The sequence below is a fragment of the Hipposideros armiger genome, unplaced genomic scaffold, assembly GCF_001890085.2.
Source record: "Hipposideros armiger isolate ML-2016 unplaced genomic scaffold, ASM189008v1 scaffold_595, whole genome shotgun sequence".
In the NCBI taxonomy this organism is placed as follows: domain Eukaryota; kingdom Metazoa; phylum Chordata; class Mammalia; order Chiroptera; family Hipposideridae; genus Hipposideros; species Hipposideros armiger.
Window position 1 is genome coordinate 272,934 of NW_017731945.1, and position 15,616 is coordinate 288,549.

The following is a 15,616-nucleotide window of genomic DNA, read 5'->3' on the forward strand; positions in this document are numbered from 1 at the left end:
GGGCGATCACTTCATAAGGTAAATAAATGTCAAATCACTATGTTGTACACCTGAAACTAATATAATATTGTATGTCAATTATAACTGAAAAACAAAAAAATTACTGAAAAAACACCTGGCATATAGTAATTACTATTTATTAAAACAAATAACACCTGAACAGCACTTTATGTGTGCCAAGAATCCTTATCTATACCCTCTAATTACATCCTCATAACCCTGAGAGAGCATTTGTATTCTACATTTAACAAATGAGGAACCAGAGGCTCAGAGGGCTTAGAAGGTTGTTACTCAGGAAGCAAGTCAGCAGTGCAGTAAGGAACTCAAACCTTTAGACTCCCAGTCCCCTGTTTCTTCACATACCATGCCATCCTCTTCCCTGTAATAGATTTTCCTGTGGTATTATTTATAAATTAGGATTTTTAACTTGGTATATACTACCTAAAGACTTTGTTATTGCTTATCTCCTTGACACATCACCATACCCATGCTCAACTCCATAAACACTGAGTCAGATGCAGACATTCACATATGACATAGTGAAAAACAGCTGCTCGATTACATAGAAAACCACAATCAAACCATGATTTATGCAGACTCTATAACTAAAGGGAAATCTAGAATAAAGCAGTCACTATGATCATAACGAATTCCAGATTTGGGGCGGCCGGTTAGCTCAGTTGGTTAGAGCGCAGTGCTCATAACACCAAGGTTGCCGGTTTGATCCCCACATGGGCCACTGAGCTGCGCCCTCCACAACTATTATAGATTGAAATGGCTACTTGACTTGGAGCTGATGGTCCTGGAAAAACACACTATTCCCCAATTTAAAAAACAACAACAACAACAAAAAGAATTCCAGACTTTCTACTTCCTACTTGTTCAGTAACGATTCTTGCTGCTGAACAATATACACATTCAAGATGCTCTGTAGAAAGGCTGTTGTTCCTACAACCAATACAATGAGTATGGATTATCAAGCAAAACTACAGTATGGCTTGGGATGCTGCAACCACTGGCTAGGAGACTGTTAGAAGTGTAGATTTCCCCTACCTACAGTTCTCCTTCCATGGGCCAAGAATGGCCTGAGAGTAGGCTGAGCGGAATGCCAAGGAGTGAAACAGAATGACCCCATACTCTAAAACATATATCTTCTTGCCTCTGGTGTTATTTATCCCTTGAGTAACAAATTTGTGACCATTAATGTATCACTGGATTCTATCCAGTACTTTAATCATAATAGTACCATGGCACATAAAAACTCATGCTAAGTTAAACCAACAGTTGCCATTTAATTTTAACATTTTATATTTTAATACAGAGCATGACCAGATCATTGTTTCAGTAGAATCCCAAAAGTAAAAAATGTATTTTCGCTTTCCAAAATAACTTACAGTGGAGCACAGAGCCAGCATAGGGCAGTGGAAAGAGCAGCAGGCTGGGGGTATGAACGCTTCTTGTTTTTGTTTCCTAAATCACTCGTTGGCAAACTGGGGTGAGTCACTTAACCGTCCTGATGTGCACTATCCTTCTTCGTAAAATGGCATTAATAATACCAGGCTTGCCTAACTGCCAGAAACGCTGACAAATTAAATAATATATTCAAAGTACCAATTAAAATCAGTAAATCATATTCCAATACACGGAGCAATTGCCATCTTGACCAGTAAGTACAGAGAAAACAGGATGGGAAGGGGAGGAAGCATGATCCTATTAGAGGAACCACCGCTCAGATGGGGGGTACCAGGCCACTCACTCCAGTGACCCCTATAAGCTTCAGCTTCTTAGCCTAGAAAGTGATTGTAATCATCTAGCAGGACTGTTCAGATCAATTAGGTTAACAAATACAAAAGTCCTCTATAAATGGTAAAAGGATGTACAAACATGATTGTAATTGTTGAGTAAACAGCCAAATGGTTAATATACCACAAGGAAGCTTTCCTCAACCCAGATTCATGTGGTATACTAAGTACAAAAAGAAGATATATGACAAGGACATACACGTGCTAGAATGGCAGTAGACGAGACTGGTTCCTCAACACTTTGATAGCATATGCAAAGGGGCTAAACGCCAAGGAAAAAAAGGAAAAAGAAAGAGAACGGTAGCAATGATTAATGCAAAGACGTTATTGGGCATAAATAACTGCAGAAAGAATATAAGGAATTTATATAGATATCATACTTCTAAAAACATTATTAATAGACAGGAAGATGGCCACCAGCCAACCCAGCAAGGGCAAGTGTGGAACCTTGGGGAGGAAAAATGACAGAAATGAAGATATTCAGCATCAGAATCAGGAATGAGATTTCTCTTCTACTCATGATCAGAAGGGATAGCTTATGTCTTAGTTACAGGAGTTGGTACATCACAGTTATTTGATAACACATTTGAACTATTGGGTTGTGGGAAAAGTCATGACGTATTTTTTTCTATTGTTTTTGTTGCAAAAATGCATCATGACTTTTCCAACAACCCAATAATTATGAGTAGATAAAATTTAGGTGGGGTGAATTTTGGGATGTAACACTAGAAAGGCAGGTCATGAGAAGTACCGTATCCAATACTCTGCAGGCAACAAAGAACCATGAAAGGATTTTAGGCAAGAATTCACATAACCAGGTCTATACTTGAAAAAGAGAGCAGAATGCAGGAATGACCAGAAAGGGGAGAGGCTGGGCAATAGAAAACCAGTTGGAAGAATACTGCAATATTCCACACGAGAAGGTGGAAGCCTCCAGTAAAGTAATGGCAATAGATGGAGAAAGGAAGGCAATCAAGGTAGGAAAAAAGGGGGGACAAGTGTGCTGCCATAAAAGAACAAAAATCCTTAAGAACAATTCACATTAGCTCATGAAACTGGATTTGGGTTTTATTGGGAAGTGCCGAAAGATATCAATCAATAAATGAGATTCGAAACAAGTACCCAACAAAGTGAGGCACCTTTCTACCACATTCCGAATGCAGCGCCAGCTTTATATCACACTGCTTCCAAATGAGTGCAGCTGCGACACTAGTGAAGTATCAAAATATGTTCTTATATTCATGATTAAAAAAAAGATCAGTTTTACAAATGAACACTTATTATTTACATTGGGGAAACACAGAAATAGTAGTAGTAATTTTTAACAGCGAAAACATTTTTAATTGGTTCAAGATACACAAATATAGATATATAGATATGTAAACATAAAACCAGCAGATAATACTGTTTTCTGTCCATTTTATATAATTATGGCTTTATTTTGAGAAACACTCACTGTCACTTATGTACAGTTTTTAAACAAGGGGGATTCAGGAGACGTAAAAGTTTTCCTGCTTCTAACCTTTCATAAAAGAATAAATTGAGATGTAACACAATTGCCATTTTTTTCAATACAGCAGACCAACAAATATTTTAATGGGCCACAAAATTCAAATTATGTCAGTAATCATTATTTTGCCAAATACAAAGATGAACATTTGATTAATTAATCAGAGAATCTTGAAAAATCAAGATTTCTTTAATTCTCAGCTTAGCCACTAATTTGCCACGAGTGAAAATGAAAAAAGGCAAGTCAAACTCTGCATCGATTTGTTCATCCATAAGTATGAGTGGTAAGGGATTGCAGTGATATAATTGCATTCTCCATGCATAATTGTACCTTTTATTTGCTAGAGTATCAAGTAAAAGGCACTAACAGTGAATGTTATATAGAGTTTTCTCAAGTGATCAAAAAGCCCGAAAAGTAGTGAAAACAATAAAGACGTGGTTCTGTGAGTATCCAATTACATTAGAACACACTCTGAAAATAGCAGGTTATAAAAGGATTTAGTGTACTCTAAAATGTAACAATTACTACATTGTATTGGAAAATAAACACCTTCACTAACCCAAACAAGAACCACTTAAGTGCATAAAACCCAGTACAAACTTTATTTTTTTAAAAGCCATTAGCTTGTCAGACTTTCTATAACAGATTTTTTTTTCCACATCCCAGTTGTCTGTATTTGGATATAACAAATTCTAATTTCCAAGAAAACAGTAACAACAAAACCAACCCAAATCCATTTAAGAGTCCCTGTATTGCCTATGAATCACTCCTTATACACTCATTAAGCACCTCTGAGACCAAGGAAGAGGCACAAAGCAGCAAAGAATCAAGAGATGATGCAAGAGAAGCACAATGGGATGGGAGCCACAACAACGCTCAAATGTTCCCCCAGCCCACAGAGAACAGGTCTGTTCTTAAAGAAGGGCGGGGGAACTTAAGCAGTGTGTGGCGTTAAAGGTTCTAAGGCAATGAAATGGCACCCCAATAGAGAGTTACATGCTTTAGAAACAGACCACAGGATTCTAAAACGTTACCACAATGTTGTCGAAATGCCAGAGTCCAGGCTGAGTAGAAAAGCCTGTTAAACCAGAAAGGAGAGATGGGTCAGGTGGTGGACAAGCCCAGAAGGCTGAGAAGAGAGGAAGAGGGCAATCGGTGAGAATGAGTCACTGGGAGTAAGGTGGAAAAGGAAGAGATCATCATCAGAAAATAATTTAAATTTGAAGGCTTAGAAATAGGATATGGTGATCACATAAAAACCAAAGGCCTGGTTGTTTTAGTATTTTTATCATTTGTAGTTTGACAATTTTATATGCATTAACACATTCTTAAATTTTGACCAGGTTTATAGAAGTATGTGATTTGGGTTTAATACGGTTGTGGTAGGGGGTCAAAAGAAAGCACGTGATAAGAGGTGGCACTATGAAATAATAAAAAAGTCCATTTTTCTCAGAATCTGGAAAGTTAGCACACCTCCAACATGCAGGCAGAAAGAGATAAGCAAAACCAAGGACATTTCTAAACCAGTTTGTAAATGAAGAGATTCTGTGTTTGGTGGCAAAAAAAAAAGACAAGCGGGGACAAGGAGGAAAAAAGAGCTGAAACTGGGCAGGTAGGTCCCGAAAGGCAGGTCTGTAAACAAAAACCATTAAAACAAACAGCAAACTATAAATCCTATCTCCTTTTGCAATAATGTAGTACTAAGTTGCCATTTTAATGAAAATTTGAGGCTCTGTCGAGTTTCAAACCTTTAAAAACCTAAAGCTATGCACAATAATATTTCCTAAGAAAACAGAATTTTGCAATTATGTGTAACAAAACCCTTTGCTTATACAGCCATAATTCAGTGTTTGTCCTTGATTATTTTTTTTGTTTTCAGGTGATGGTCCTAAATGATCTAATCTACTAAAAAAGAACTAATAATATATAAAATATATAAAAACATCTTATTACTATAGCATTTGTTCAATAAATTTACATGCAACTTAATTAAAATTCAGCCACATCTGAGGAACTTTTGCTTCCCATATTATCTTGCTCATTAAACAGTAAGAGGTAAGCACAGCTAGTTTTGTAATATAGCTTTAAAAAATCACAGTAAATAAAAACTGGCTAACAGTTTCAACATATTAAAAGCTGAAAGAAGTAAAGCAAGACTTTCAAAATATCCATAACACATTTTTATGTCACAAAATTTAAAATGATCTTATTTTAAATCGAATTAAATGAATGGGGTAGGAGTTGAGGGGTAACTGAGACAGAAAGGCATACTTAACCACATCCCCATGAAACTACATTTTCCCCAAAACACTACCACACAAATATCTAAGCTACAGACTAAAAATAAATGGATGTATAAAAAGATGAATCTGAAACAGACATATCTGCACACATCCAACCTGTGCATCATAAGTAAAGGGCAGATCTACAGGGTCTTTGTAGAAACAACAGAAATTTAAGTCCTGTTCAATGTACCACAAATATCAATGTGAGCACTTAGGTGCTCAGCAGGGAATTATTTCTGAGTATTGAAACTGAGAGTTCAAACAAAAAGAAGAAATTATATGAAAGTGGATTTGTAGGTCTCACGGCAAGATTAGCTGGTTAAGAAAAAATAATAATCTCTTCATGCTGTGGCGCTGATCTTTAGCAGAAGATGGATGATCACACTCGGCTCCAAGAGTGGTACTCACGAGCTCCGCTACTGTGACATAAATGCCACAAGGTATAACTGACAAAATGAGAGGACAAAAGTCAGCTTTTCAAGGGTGATTACTTCTCCAATCATTTTCTTCCTTTCCAACCACGGAGGGAAACTTGCGGGAATAAACGAGGAGCAGTGGAACAGTTGCAACAGTTTAGGAGTTAGCTGTGACTCCTCTGCATTTGCATCATTTTTTCCAAGTCCAAGTTGCCCAAGGCAATCATGGCAGCAAGACAGAGCAAAGAAGTAAACGATTAAGAGCACAGTGTTCAGAATCCACTTGTCAGGGGTTCACATATGCTCACTGACTATGTGACTGCCAAGACCTCTACATCTCTTTCGTTTCCTCCTTGGTAAGCAGGACCCACAAAGGGGAATCACAAATGTACCTCCCTCAAAAGGCGGTCGGTCATGAGGCTCAAAGGAGATGTCTGTAAAAGAGTTTATCACAGTATTTTTCACTCAGATTGTCGTCGCTGTCATCGTCGTCATTGTCTTCATCTTCATCTTCATCATCATCATCATCATCCAGGCCTAAAGTTACTGCATTTAAATGTTTTGGTTGTTGTTTTTCTTTATTCTTAACATTTACCAGGGTCTGCCCTTGAATATGGAGGAAAAATACATTTCTTTCCTACCTTTTTTATACTATCACATTAAATATTTAGATGTCCTTGACTAACCTGATGATCTGGGAAGGTTTTATCTATACTTACACTCTTAGGAAGTCTCCAAAGTGCAAAAATTCAACCACAAACATTTCAATCTCCATTTCAATGGAATCCAATTACTGTCTAATACAGTAGCCCCTGTCCAAAGGTGACTGCTGAGCACTTGAAATGTAGCTTATTCTGAATTCAGATGTTCAATAAACGTAAAGTGGGCACTGGATTTCTAAGACATAGTATGAAAAAATAATGTAAAACATTTTATTAATGACTTTTCACATTGATTACATGTTGAAATGGTATTTTGGATAGGAGTTAAATAATATTAAATCTCACTTAAGTAACTTAAAATGTCATATGTGGCTCCCATCTGTGGGGCTCATTATGTTCCTCCTGGACAGCACTGTTGTACAGTGAGGAGGACACAATGACACAGGGCAGCCCCCTGCTTCTCTTTGGGACTAGAGAGAGAATAGCCAGCAGACCTCCCCTGACCTCTATCCGTCAAGTTAAGATCAGATTCTGCTATAAGCAGAAGATAAGCTGCAGCGGGGCCCACTAAAGCAAAGTGCCTCAAGTCTCCTGCAAATATGCTTTTTTTCACATTTACATGGGAGTCAAGTTTTTAAAGTTTAGCCACAGTTTGCCATTTAAATTATTAGGGAAGCAATCTTGAAATCTGATTAGTTTGGAGGTAACCTAAATCATTTCTTTGGGGAAAAATACAGCTGGGACATATTTCTATTTGGGAATCTTTGGGGCTACTTGGCCCATGTCAACACCTACTAACAACTGTCCATCCTTCTGTCATTTGTAAAAAGCCATGCTAGGTGACATAGGACGATGGATGACAGCAAGACTCTGAGCCAGGCTGAAAAGAATTCCTCTGCCATCCTTGGGAAGAGTCTTTCTGCCCTCCCTCCCCACCAACAGATAGATTCTAAGGTTCATAAAACAACATATAAAACATATTTCCTTTCTTTGTCAAGCATTTCGCAGTGCTCTTGAACCTAAAGAGGTTAACACTATTTCCTCCTTTCTATCTGGCAGGCAATAGTTTATCATATTTTAAAAACTGGTATAAAATAAAAAAAGCAGTGAAGAAAGCATCACAAGTAATCAAAACTGATCTCTGAATCAAGGAAACATATTTATTTGGGCCATTATATGGTAAGCTAATACATCTTTCGAAATGAACCGTAATCTCCTACATCATTCTATAAAAGTATCCCAAGTTCCAATACAACCTTCTCACATAAAGCCAGGTGTAATCATGGCACAAATGGAAAAACAATTTCAGGAGGAGGAAACAAAGGTTTTGTGTATCACCCATATATCCACTTTTGCAATCACAATTTTACCCACTTTGGACATTAAAAAAAAAATTCTCTGGACATATAAGCTAGGCTATTCAGACATTTATAAAGCACAGTGCCTGCAGTTTGGATTTGTTGGGTGGGTAGGAAATCAAGGAAGCTGAAGTTACAATATGTCATTTCCTGCTGTGAAGGATATCACACGAAAATTCACTCAACAGCTGTCACCACGAAAATTGAAATGAGTTTCTTTTTACAGCTAAATCTGTAGTAAATGGTATCCAACTTGAGCTGGCCCAGGTGATTTTCCCTGCAGTTATTCCAAATGAGAGCACAACCAATAAAATTCTGTTACAAATTGAATATAGATTATTTTCCACAAGCATCAAGTTTACTCTATTTTGCACTTTTTAAAAATCTCCCAAAAAACCTGCCATCAGACAATATGCAGTGTAATGATCTATAGTTCTCTACAACTGGGAGAAATTGTAGGATTCCAAGAGGCTCATGTATCCAATAAAAATCAAGACTGTATGGATTCCATATCAGATAAGACCTATAAGTGGCACAATTGTTATATTATTTTAGGTTGGCCTCATCTTGCTCCATGTGGTCTATTATTTTCCTATTTGTTCCAATTTCTAAATGGCAACAATCCAATGAATTGCAAGGGAGATTAGAGTTGCATCTCATTTTTCTATCAAAAATAACTATACCTTACATTTGTCAAATGTCATCGAACTATACCTTTGAAATAAGTGCACTTTATAGTATGTGAATACCTCAATACAACTGATTTAAAAAGTAAAATACACACATACATACTTATAAGATATATTCAAACTACAGATCTACCTAGGTATTTTCACCACATTTAAAGCCCCCAACAAATACTTCTATTTTCATAAGTAAATTTTTTATATTCTTTTACATTCTTAGGGTATATTCTAGTAGTATAATGACCTCCTAAATAGAAGTTGTTTTTCATCTGGTTGACCCAGGATGGTCAAATAATTATAATAAAGAAAGGTTGTCTGAGTAAGTTAAGAGCAGGAGCTGCCCTGGCTTAGGAGCCTCATGACCTTCAGTAGCCACAGTTTCTTACAACAACTCCATAGGTGTAACTTCTGGGGCCACCTCAGATCTGGAAATCTAGATGATTTAAAAATATATACATATGATAATCTAAATGTATTTCAAATATACAGAACTGTGCTATCCAATCAAGTACCCATTAGCTACGAGTGGCTATTGAAATTTTCATTTTAATTAAAATGAAATTAAAAATTCAGTTCTTCAGTCACGCCAGCCATATTTCATCATTCAACAGCCATATGTGGCTACTGGCTATTGGACTGGGCAGCACAGATATAGAACATTTCCATCATCACAAAAAGTCGTATTGCCCAGCATTCAGCAAATTACTTTTTAGCTGCTAATATATCATGGTAACTACCACAATGCTTTTTCAGGCCTTTCACGAAAGTTATTTCCTATAGTATCATCATCATTTTGTAGTTTGTTACCACTTTATGCCTAACACAATGCAAAATAACTAATTTTCTTAATTACTTAACTAGGGGACCATCAATGTTTTAAAGAAACCTAATGAGTGAAGAATAGGAAACTTAATAACCACAGATAATAAAAAACTACTTGAAAAACATAATCATAAATTTTGCTTTCCAGGAAGACTGCCAGCATCCACAATCCAGAACTCCCTGAAGGAACTTTAGAGGCAGAGGGCTAAATAAATGACAAATAAAATAATAAACTCTTAGAATGCTAAAAGGTTTGTGGCCATGTACTTACTAAATACCTCTCACACCACAGTACCTCCACAAGTAGCCACCACTGTGTACAACCTCACTACAAAACCTGTTAGCAAAGGTACATATTTGTCTTGGCTAGTCAGCCAGTCGAGACAGAAAAGATTTTCCTATCTTCTTTCTATATCAATAAAGAGAAAAATCAGTAACTTGTATTTCTGTGAAAATCACCTGTTAACCCTGTTTTCAATTTTAAAATACGTTAAGCTAGCAAAGTGAGTTAACCTAATGACAAGACCCCTGTGAAATTTAGTATTCTACATAAATTAAGAATGGTGGTTTACGTCTAAAATTGAGGAAAAGTTTTGCAAAAAGCTGTTTTCGGGCCGGCCGAGAGGCGCGATGGTTAAGAACGGGCTTGGGACGCCAGAGGGCCCCGGTTCGGATCCCACATATGAGGGCCAGTGACACTGCCCTCTACCGCTAAGATGCTGAACAACAGCTCAACCTGGAGCTGGGCTGCCCGTGAGTCACCGGCAACGGCGTAGGCTGCAGCCCCTATGGCAGTGGGTTGCCATGGGCTACCGTGTGTAGCCAGCAGCCAGCGTGAGTGGCGGTCCAGAAGCCGGCAACTGATCTGCCTCGCCCGGGAAGAGCGCAATGATGGTGCCAACTCGGGCCAGTGAAGCAACGTCCTCCACAACTAGACTGAAGAACAAAACGACAGCAACTTGTCTGTTCCCCTTCCCCCAATTCCCCAGCACTGTTCCCATCCCCCCAATTCCCCAATACAAATCTTTTAAAAAAAAAAGCTGTTTTCAACTCCCCAAAAAGAAAACCCTCCCTGTAATAGGCAGCTCAATGGTCCCCCAAAGATGCTCACACTCTAATCCCTGGAGCCCGTGAGAATGTTAGGTCACAGGGCAAAAGGGACTATGCAGGTATAATGAAGGTGAAGGACCTTGAGATGGGGAGATTACCCTGGATATCTATGTGGGCCAATCTAATCACACGAGCCTGTAAAAGCAGAAAACTTTCTCAGGGTGGAGGCAGACAGATGCAACAGAAGGGGAGATTAGAGAAATTTGAAGCATGAGAAAGATTTCCTGCGCCACTGCTGGCTCTGAGACAGGACCCGCATGCGAGGACCAGAAAAAGGCCTCTGGGAGTTTATGAAAAGGATAGGAAGGAATGTGGGTGGCCTCTTGGAGCAAAGATGGGTTCCTGGTTGACAGCCAGCAGGTAAACGGAGACCTCCGTCCTACAACTGCAAGAAACTAAATTCATCCAACAACACAAATAAGCTTGGAAGCAGATTCTTCACCAGAACCTCCAGGAAAGACCACAGCCCTGCTGATATCTTGATTTTAACTCCGTGAGAACCATGTCAGATTTCTAAACTACAGAACTGTATGAAAATAAATTAGTATTGTTTTACTCTGCTCAATTTGTGGAAATTTGTTGTGGCTACAACAGAAGGTTCTAATCTAGAGGTACTAAGATGTAAAGGTTTAAAATTCATAAGGTTTAAAATTCAGCTCCCTGAATTCCATCTTTTTCAAGTCACTGGTTCACATGTTAAGAACTCTGCCACCTTCTCGCCTAGGCAACATGACACCCTTAGAATAATGAGCTCTCTTGTATCTTCAAAGCTACTGTATGTATCAGCTCTTTTGCTGCTGTTCTTTGTTCTTATCTCCCTCTGCTGGAAAACATCTATGCTACAATTCCTCCTTCATGAAGTCATTACAGCATTTCTTCTCACCTGGCCACAGAAAAACTGCTAACATCTTATCATTTTTCTTCATAGGTTTATGCAACCAAAAGAGCCTAAATACCCAGTAAAATGGGAATGGCTAGTAAAAAATTGATATGTCTATCCTCAGCTGATTATACTTAAAATTAGAACCATAAAATCAATTTTCTACTTGATTACATAGTTATGATACATTAAGTAAAAAAAGGATTTCTAAAAAGTGTACCCGCTTTAATTATAATTACATAAAAATATACATAGAGATTACAACAAAAGCCTAGCAGCAGGTGTACTAGTACGGTGGGATTCGTTTCTACAATTTTTCCAAATTTGATATATCGTGCCTATAAATTTTATCAGAAACAATTAAATGACATTAAATTTGTAACATAATCCACACACAGATGCCACGTCTCACAAAAGATTTCCCACCTCTCTCTTTACTCTGCTTGATTAAGCTGCAGCATCACTGCAGTACAGCCCTGGGGTGTGTGTGTGTGTGTGTGTGTGTGTGTGTGGTGGTGGGGGGGGTATAAATTGGTCTTCTTTCCTTGTTACAATATAAACTTCCTGAGTTAAGGGATGACATCTATCAGCTCTTTTGTACTTAATCAGAGTATCCATTATAGTGCCCTTAACACAATGGGCTGATTTTAACAAAATGCTCACTCTTGAAAAGCACATCTCTAAGAAGGCAGGAACATTTCCTGTACAGACATGAAAAAGAAAATTCAAAGACATGAGGTTGGCAAAGCGTTACGCTAACGCTATTTGAGTATTTAAGTCCTGTCAAATGACTTGAGAATTTCTCTGTATTGCTACTTCAATTTTTACAGGTATTTTGTATCATCTCCCAAATTAGTTTTATTGACAAATTTAATTAAAACGCTATTCATCATTACTCTTTGATCATTAGAGGACTGAACAAAATTAGACCAAATAATGATTTCAGTCTCAACCTCCTAATGTCCATCCTCTCTAGGTAACACTTAAACTATACAGTTCATGGAAATCAATGATGATTATTTTTTCCTATTAAGATTATCACTAGAATCTCTCAAACAAATATGCATTCCTATTTTGACTTAAGCAAAAGTATGGTAAAAGAAAAACATTACATATAGACAGCCAAAAGAGACAATTCAATATGATTGAAAGCCATATCACAAGGTTACTTTTTACAATAGGAAGCGTCAAACTATGCACATCAGCTGCCACCTTACATACAGATGTCTCTGACATGGTAATAAAATGAGAAACCATTTGGTTTAATAATAATAAAAAAAGCAACATCAGTTGGTGCATATTACATGTAGCATCTAGCCCTGGTTGCCTAGCAACCAGCCATGAGTGAACTCCACAGAAAATGAAAGCCTGAAATGAATGTACAGTTTGTGCAAGTTTCAAGGACTCAAGGAGGCATGTCAGTAGTTAATCTAAATTCTAGTTGACAATTACCATACTGAGGTGGAGGAAGGAGAATCCATCATTATTGCACAGAATTGGGCATTAACTAGAAGTGCGATTCGGCTTTAGGTTTATATCTTCTACACCAGTGGTTTCATAGGAAACATTATGACAATATGATTTATAAATTATAAAAAAACATATGCATAAAAAAACAACAAACTATCACTGTTATAATACACATTCATTCATTCAACAAAACACATAATGAATACCTATCATGTGACAGATACTGTCCCAGCCACTGGAAATACAAACATAAAAGGCACTTTACAAGCTCTCAAGCAGCTCATACTATAATGGAGTAATCAGATAAGTACACAAATGATTACATCCTGATTCCTGTAATACAGAGGTAGCCATAGGGGATTATGCGGATACATATAAAAAATATCAGATTCAGGCTGAAGGAAATAGGGATGACAACTAAATGATCAGGGAAAACTTATCAGAGAAGACACCAGCTGAGTCTTAAAAGACAAAGACAAGCAAAAGTTAGCCAAGTTATAGAAGTTGGAAACGGGAAAGCATTCCAGGCAGAGGAGAAATATTTACAAAAGCATAGAAGTGAATAATAGCATGCTGTATTAGAGCAACTTCAAGGCATGTGGTGGCACTAGGAAGTTAGGGTGCCAGCACCGAAAGAAAAGGGTCCAAAGGGACAGGACAGGCCCCTTCCAGAAGGACCTCGTATTCCAGGCTAAGAAGTTCAGATTTCATCCAAAATGAAGTTGGGGAGACAGAATGGTTTTGAGTCAAGGAATGATATAAGCACTCTGACAATGATGTGAAATAGTTTAGAGAAAGGAAAGCTGGTGTCACGCAGAACAGATAAGAGGCTACTACAGTAAGACATATATTCAGGAGATCTAATCTATTGATGATTTTAACAGGCAGGAGAGGAGGTTGGGGAAAGTGACTCAAACATGATTCACTAACACAGTGCTCTAGGAAATTGATCGGCTAGGTATAATATTTATGTTACTCAGGCCTGATGAAATGTTAATCTGAAACCCCCCTTGCCCCCCAACAAAACAGTTATACATATGGGTAGGTTAAAAGTATCTGTCTGAAAAGGGCAAGTTACTGGAGAGAAGGGTAGGAGAAGAAGAAAAAGGGAAGATGGGAGGGCAGGGAGAAAAAAAATAAAGAATACTAAAAGATACTGGAAATTAGTATCTACCCAGGTTTTGGAATGAGAAGTGATATTCTGATTTTATAAGAATATAAAAGAAACCATAAAAGAAAACACTACTGGTACTTAACTACATAAAACTTGAAAATGCAGGTACTTGAAAATGTATGTTACATTGGATAACGTAACATAATCAAAAACTTTCAGAAAAAAATGTTTGTAACAAATAAGAAGAGTTACTATCCCATATATCTAAAGTACTTAAGATCAAATAAAATCAGGAAATGCTATCAATAAATGAGCAAAGATAAAGAGAGTTAATCCAACCCCAAAATAAAAATGAATAATAAAATATTTTAAAATCATTCTTAATAATAATAAGTGAAATGTACATGATCACAACAGTATCTCTATGATTAACTATTAAATTAGCAACTGTTTTGGCTGTCCCATCTTGTTCAGCGTATGGTAACATGGGCAACCTTGTACAATATGAAAATATAAGAAAACGTTTTTGAAAAAAATACATATATTTAAATCTTTAAAATTGTTCACATGCTTTGACAAAGTAATTTCACTTCGGAAAATCTATGCTAAGGAAATGATAAAAAATACAGATAAAGACTTACATATGGCATTTTTTTATACTTGTGAAAAGAACTGGAAATAGTCTAACTTCCCCCACAAAGAGAAATAAATACACTGTAATATATCCATACAAGAAAACATCATGTAGTAACTAAAAATTATGTTTTTGGAGATAGTCTAATAACAGAAAAAAAGTCTTACAATGTTTATTTTAAAATAAAAAATAGCAAACTGTATAAAAGTCTAATTTCAATACTGGGTTTTAAAACACAATAAAAGGAAGTATCCTAAATAGTGATGACTCTCCTTTTACTCTCCTGTATTTTCTAACTTTTTTTTTAATGAGGATATATTATTTTCGTATTTAGAAAATAAATCCCACCTATGTCCTTTACCCCCCATAAAATATGTAGGGGTCCCAAAATATGCCTTAGCCTTGTATTTAAATAAATAGCTCGTATCTTTGAGATCTTTCTGTAGCCAGTCATTTCTACTCATTTTAACTCAAACTTATCAACCAGTTCTACACACTTTTATTGAATAAAAAGAGCTTTCTATAGTACCCTGTCAAGGGTAACGTGTGTTATATTAGGAACTTCAATTTAAATCACAGAATTAAAGCAAGAAAAAAAAAACTTTAAGTCTTTAGTAATTGGAAAGGTTTTAACTACTTTAATATACTTTACCCACTTTGATGCACTTGCATTTACACACAAAGCAAGGCTGTGCCTTCTATTACCTGAGGTGGTTAAGCAGAGGCTGAAGTCGCTCATCAGACTGTACAGCAGGCAGGGACCGGGCTGTTAGCTGAAAGCAGAAGGCGAGGTTAGTAAAAACAGCAAGGGCCAAACACTGAACATGTCGGAACACTGACTGCAAACCAGGGCTGGGGGAGCAGAGG

At 37.1% G+C, this 15,616-nt stretch overlaps 1 protein-coding gene across 1 annotated transcript in view; it reads right to left on the bottom strand.

Moving 5' to 3' along the window:
• The window catches only part of PRIM2 (DNA primase subunit 2), a 254,367-nt gene that overhangs the window by 87,900 nt on the left and 150,851 nt on the right, over positions 1-15,616 (bottom strand). The window contains exon 8 of the mRNA XM_019624588.1: positions 15,455-15,522. Coding sequence (XP_019480133.1) covers positions 15,455-15,522 — 68 coding nt within the window. The remainder of the gene's footprint in view (positions 1-15,454; positions 15,523-15,616) is intronic.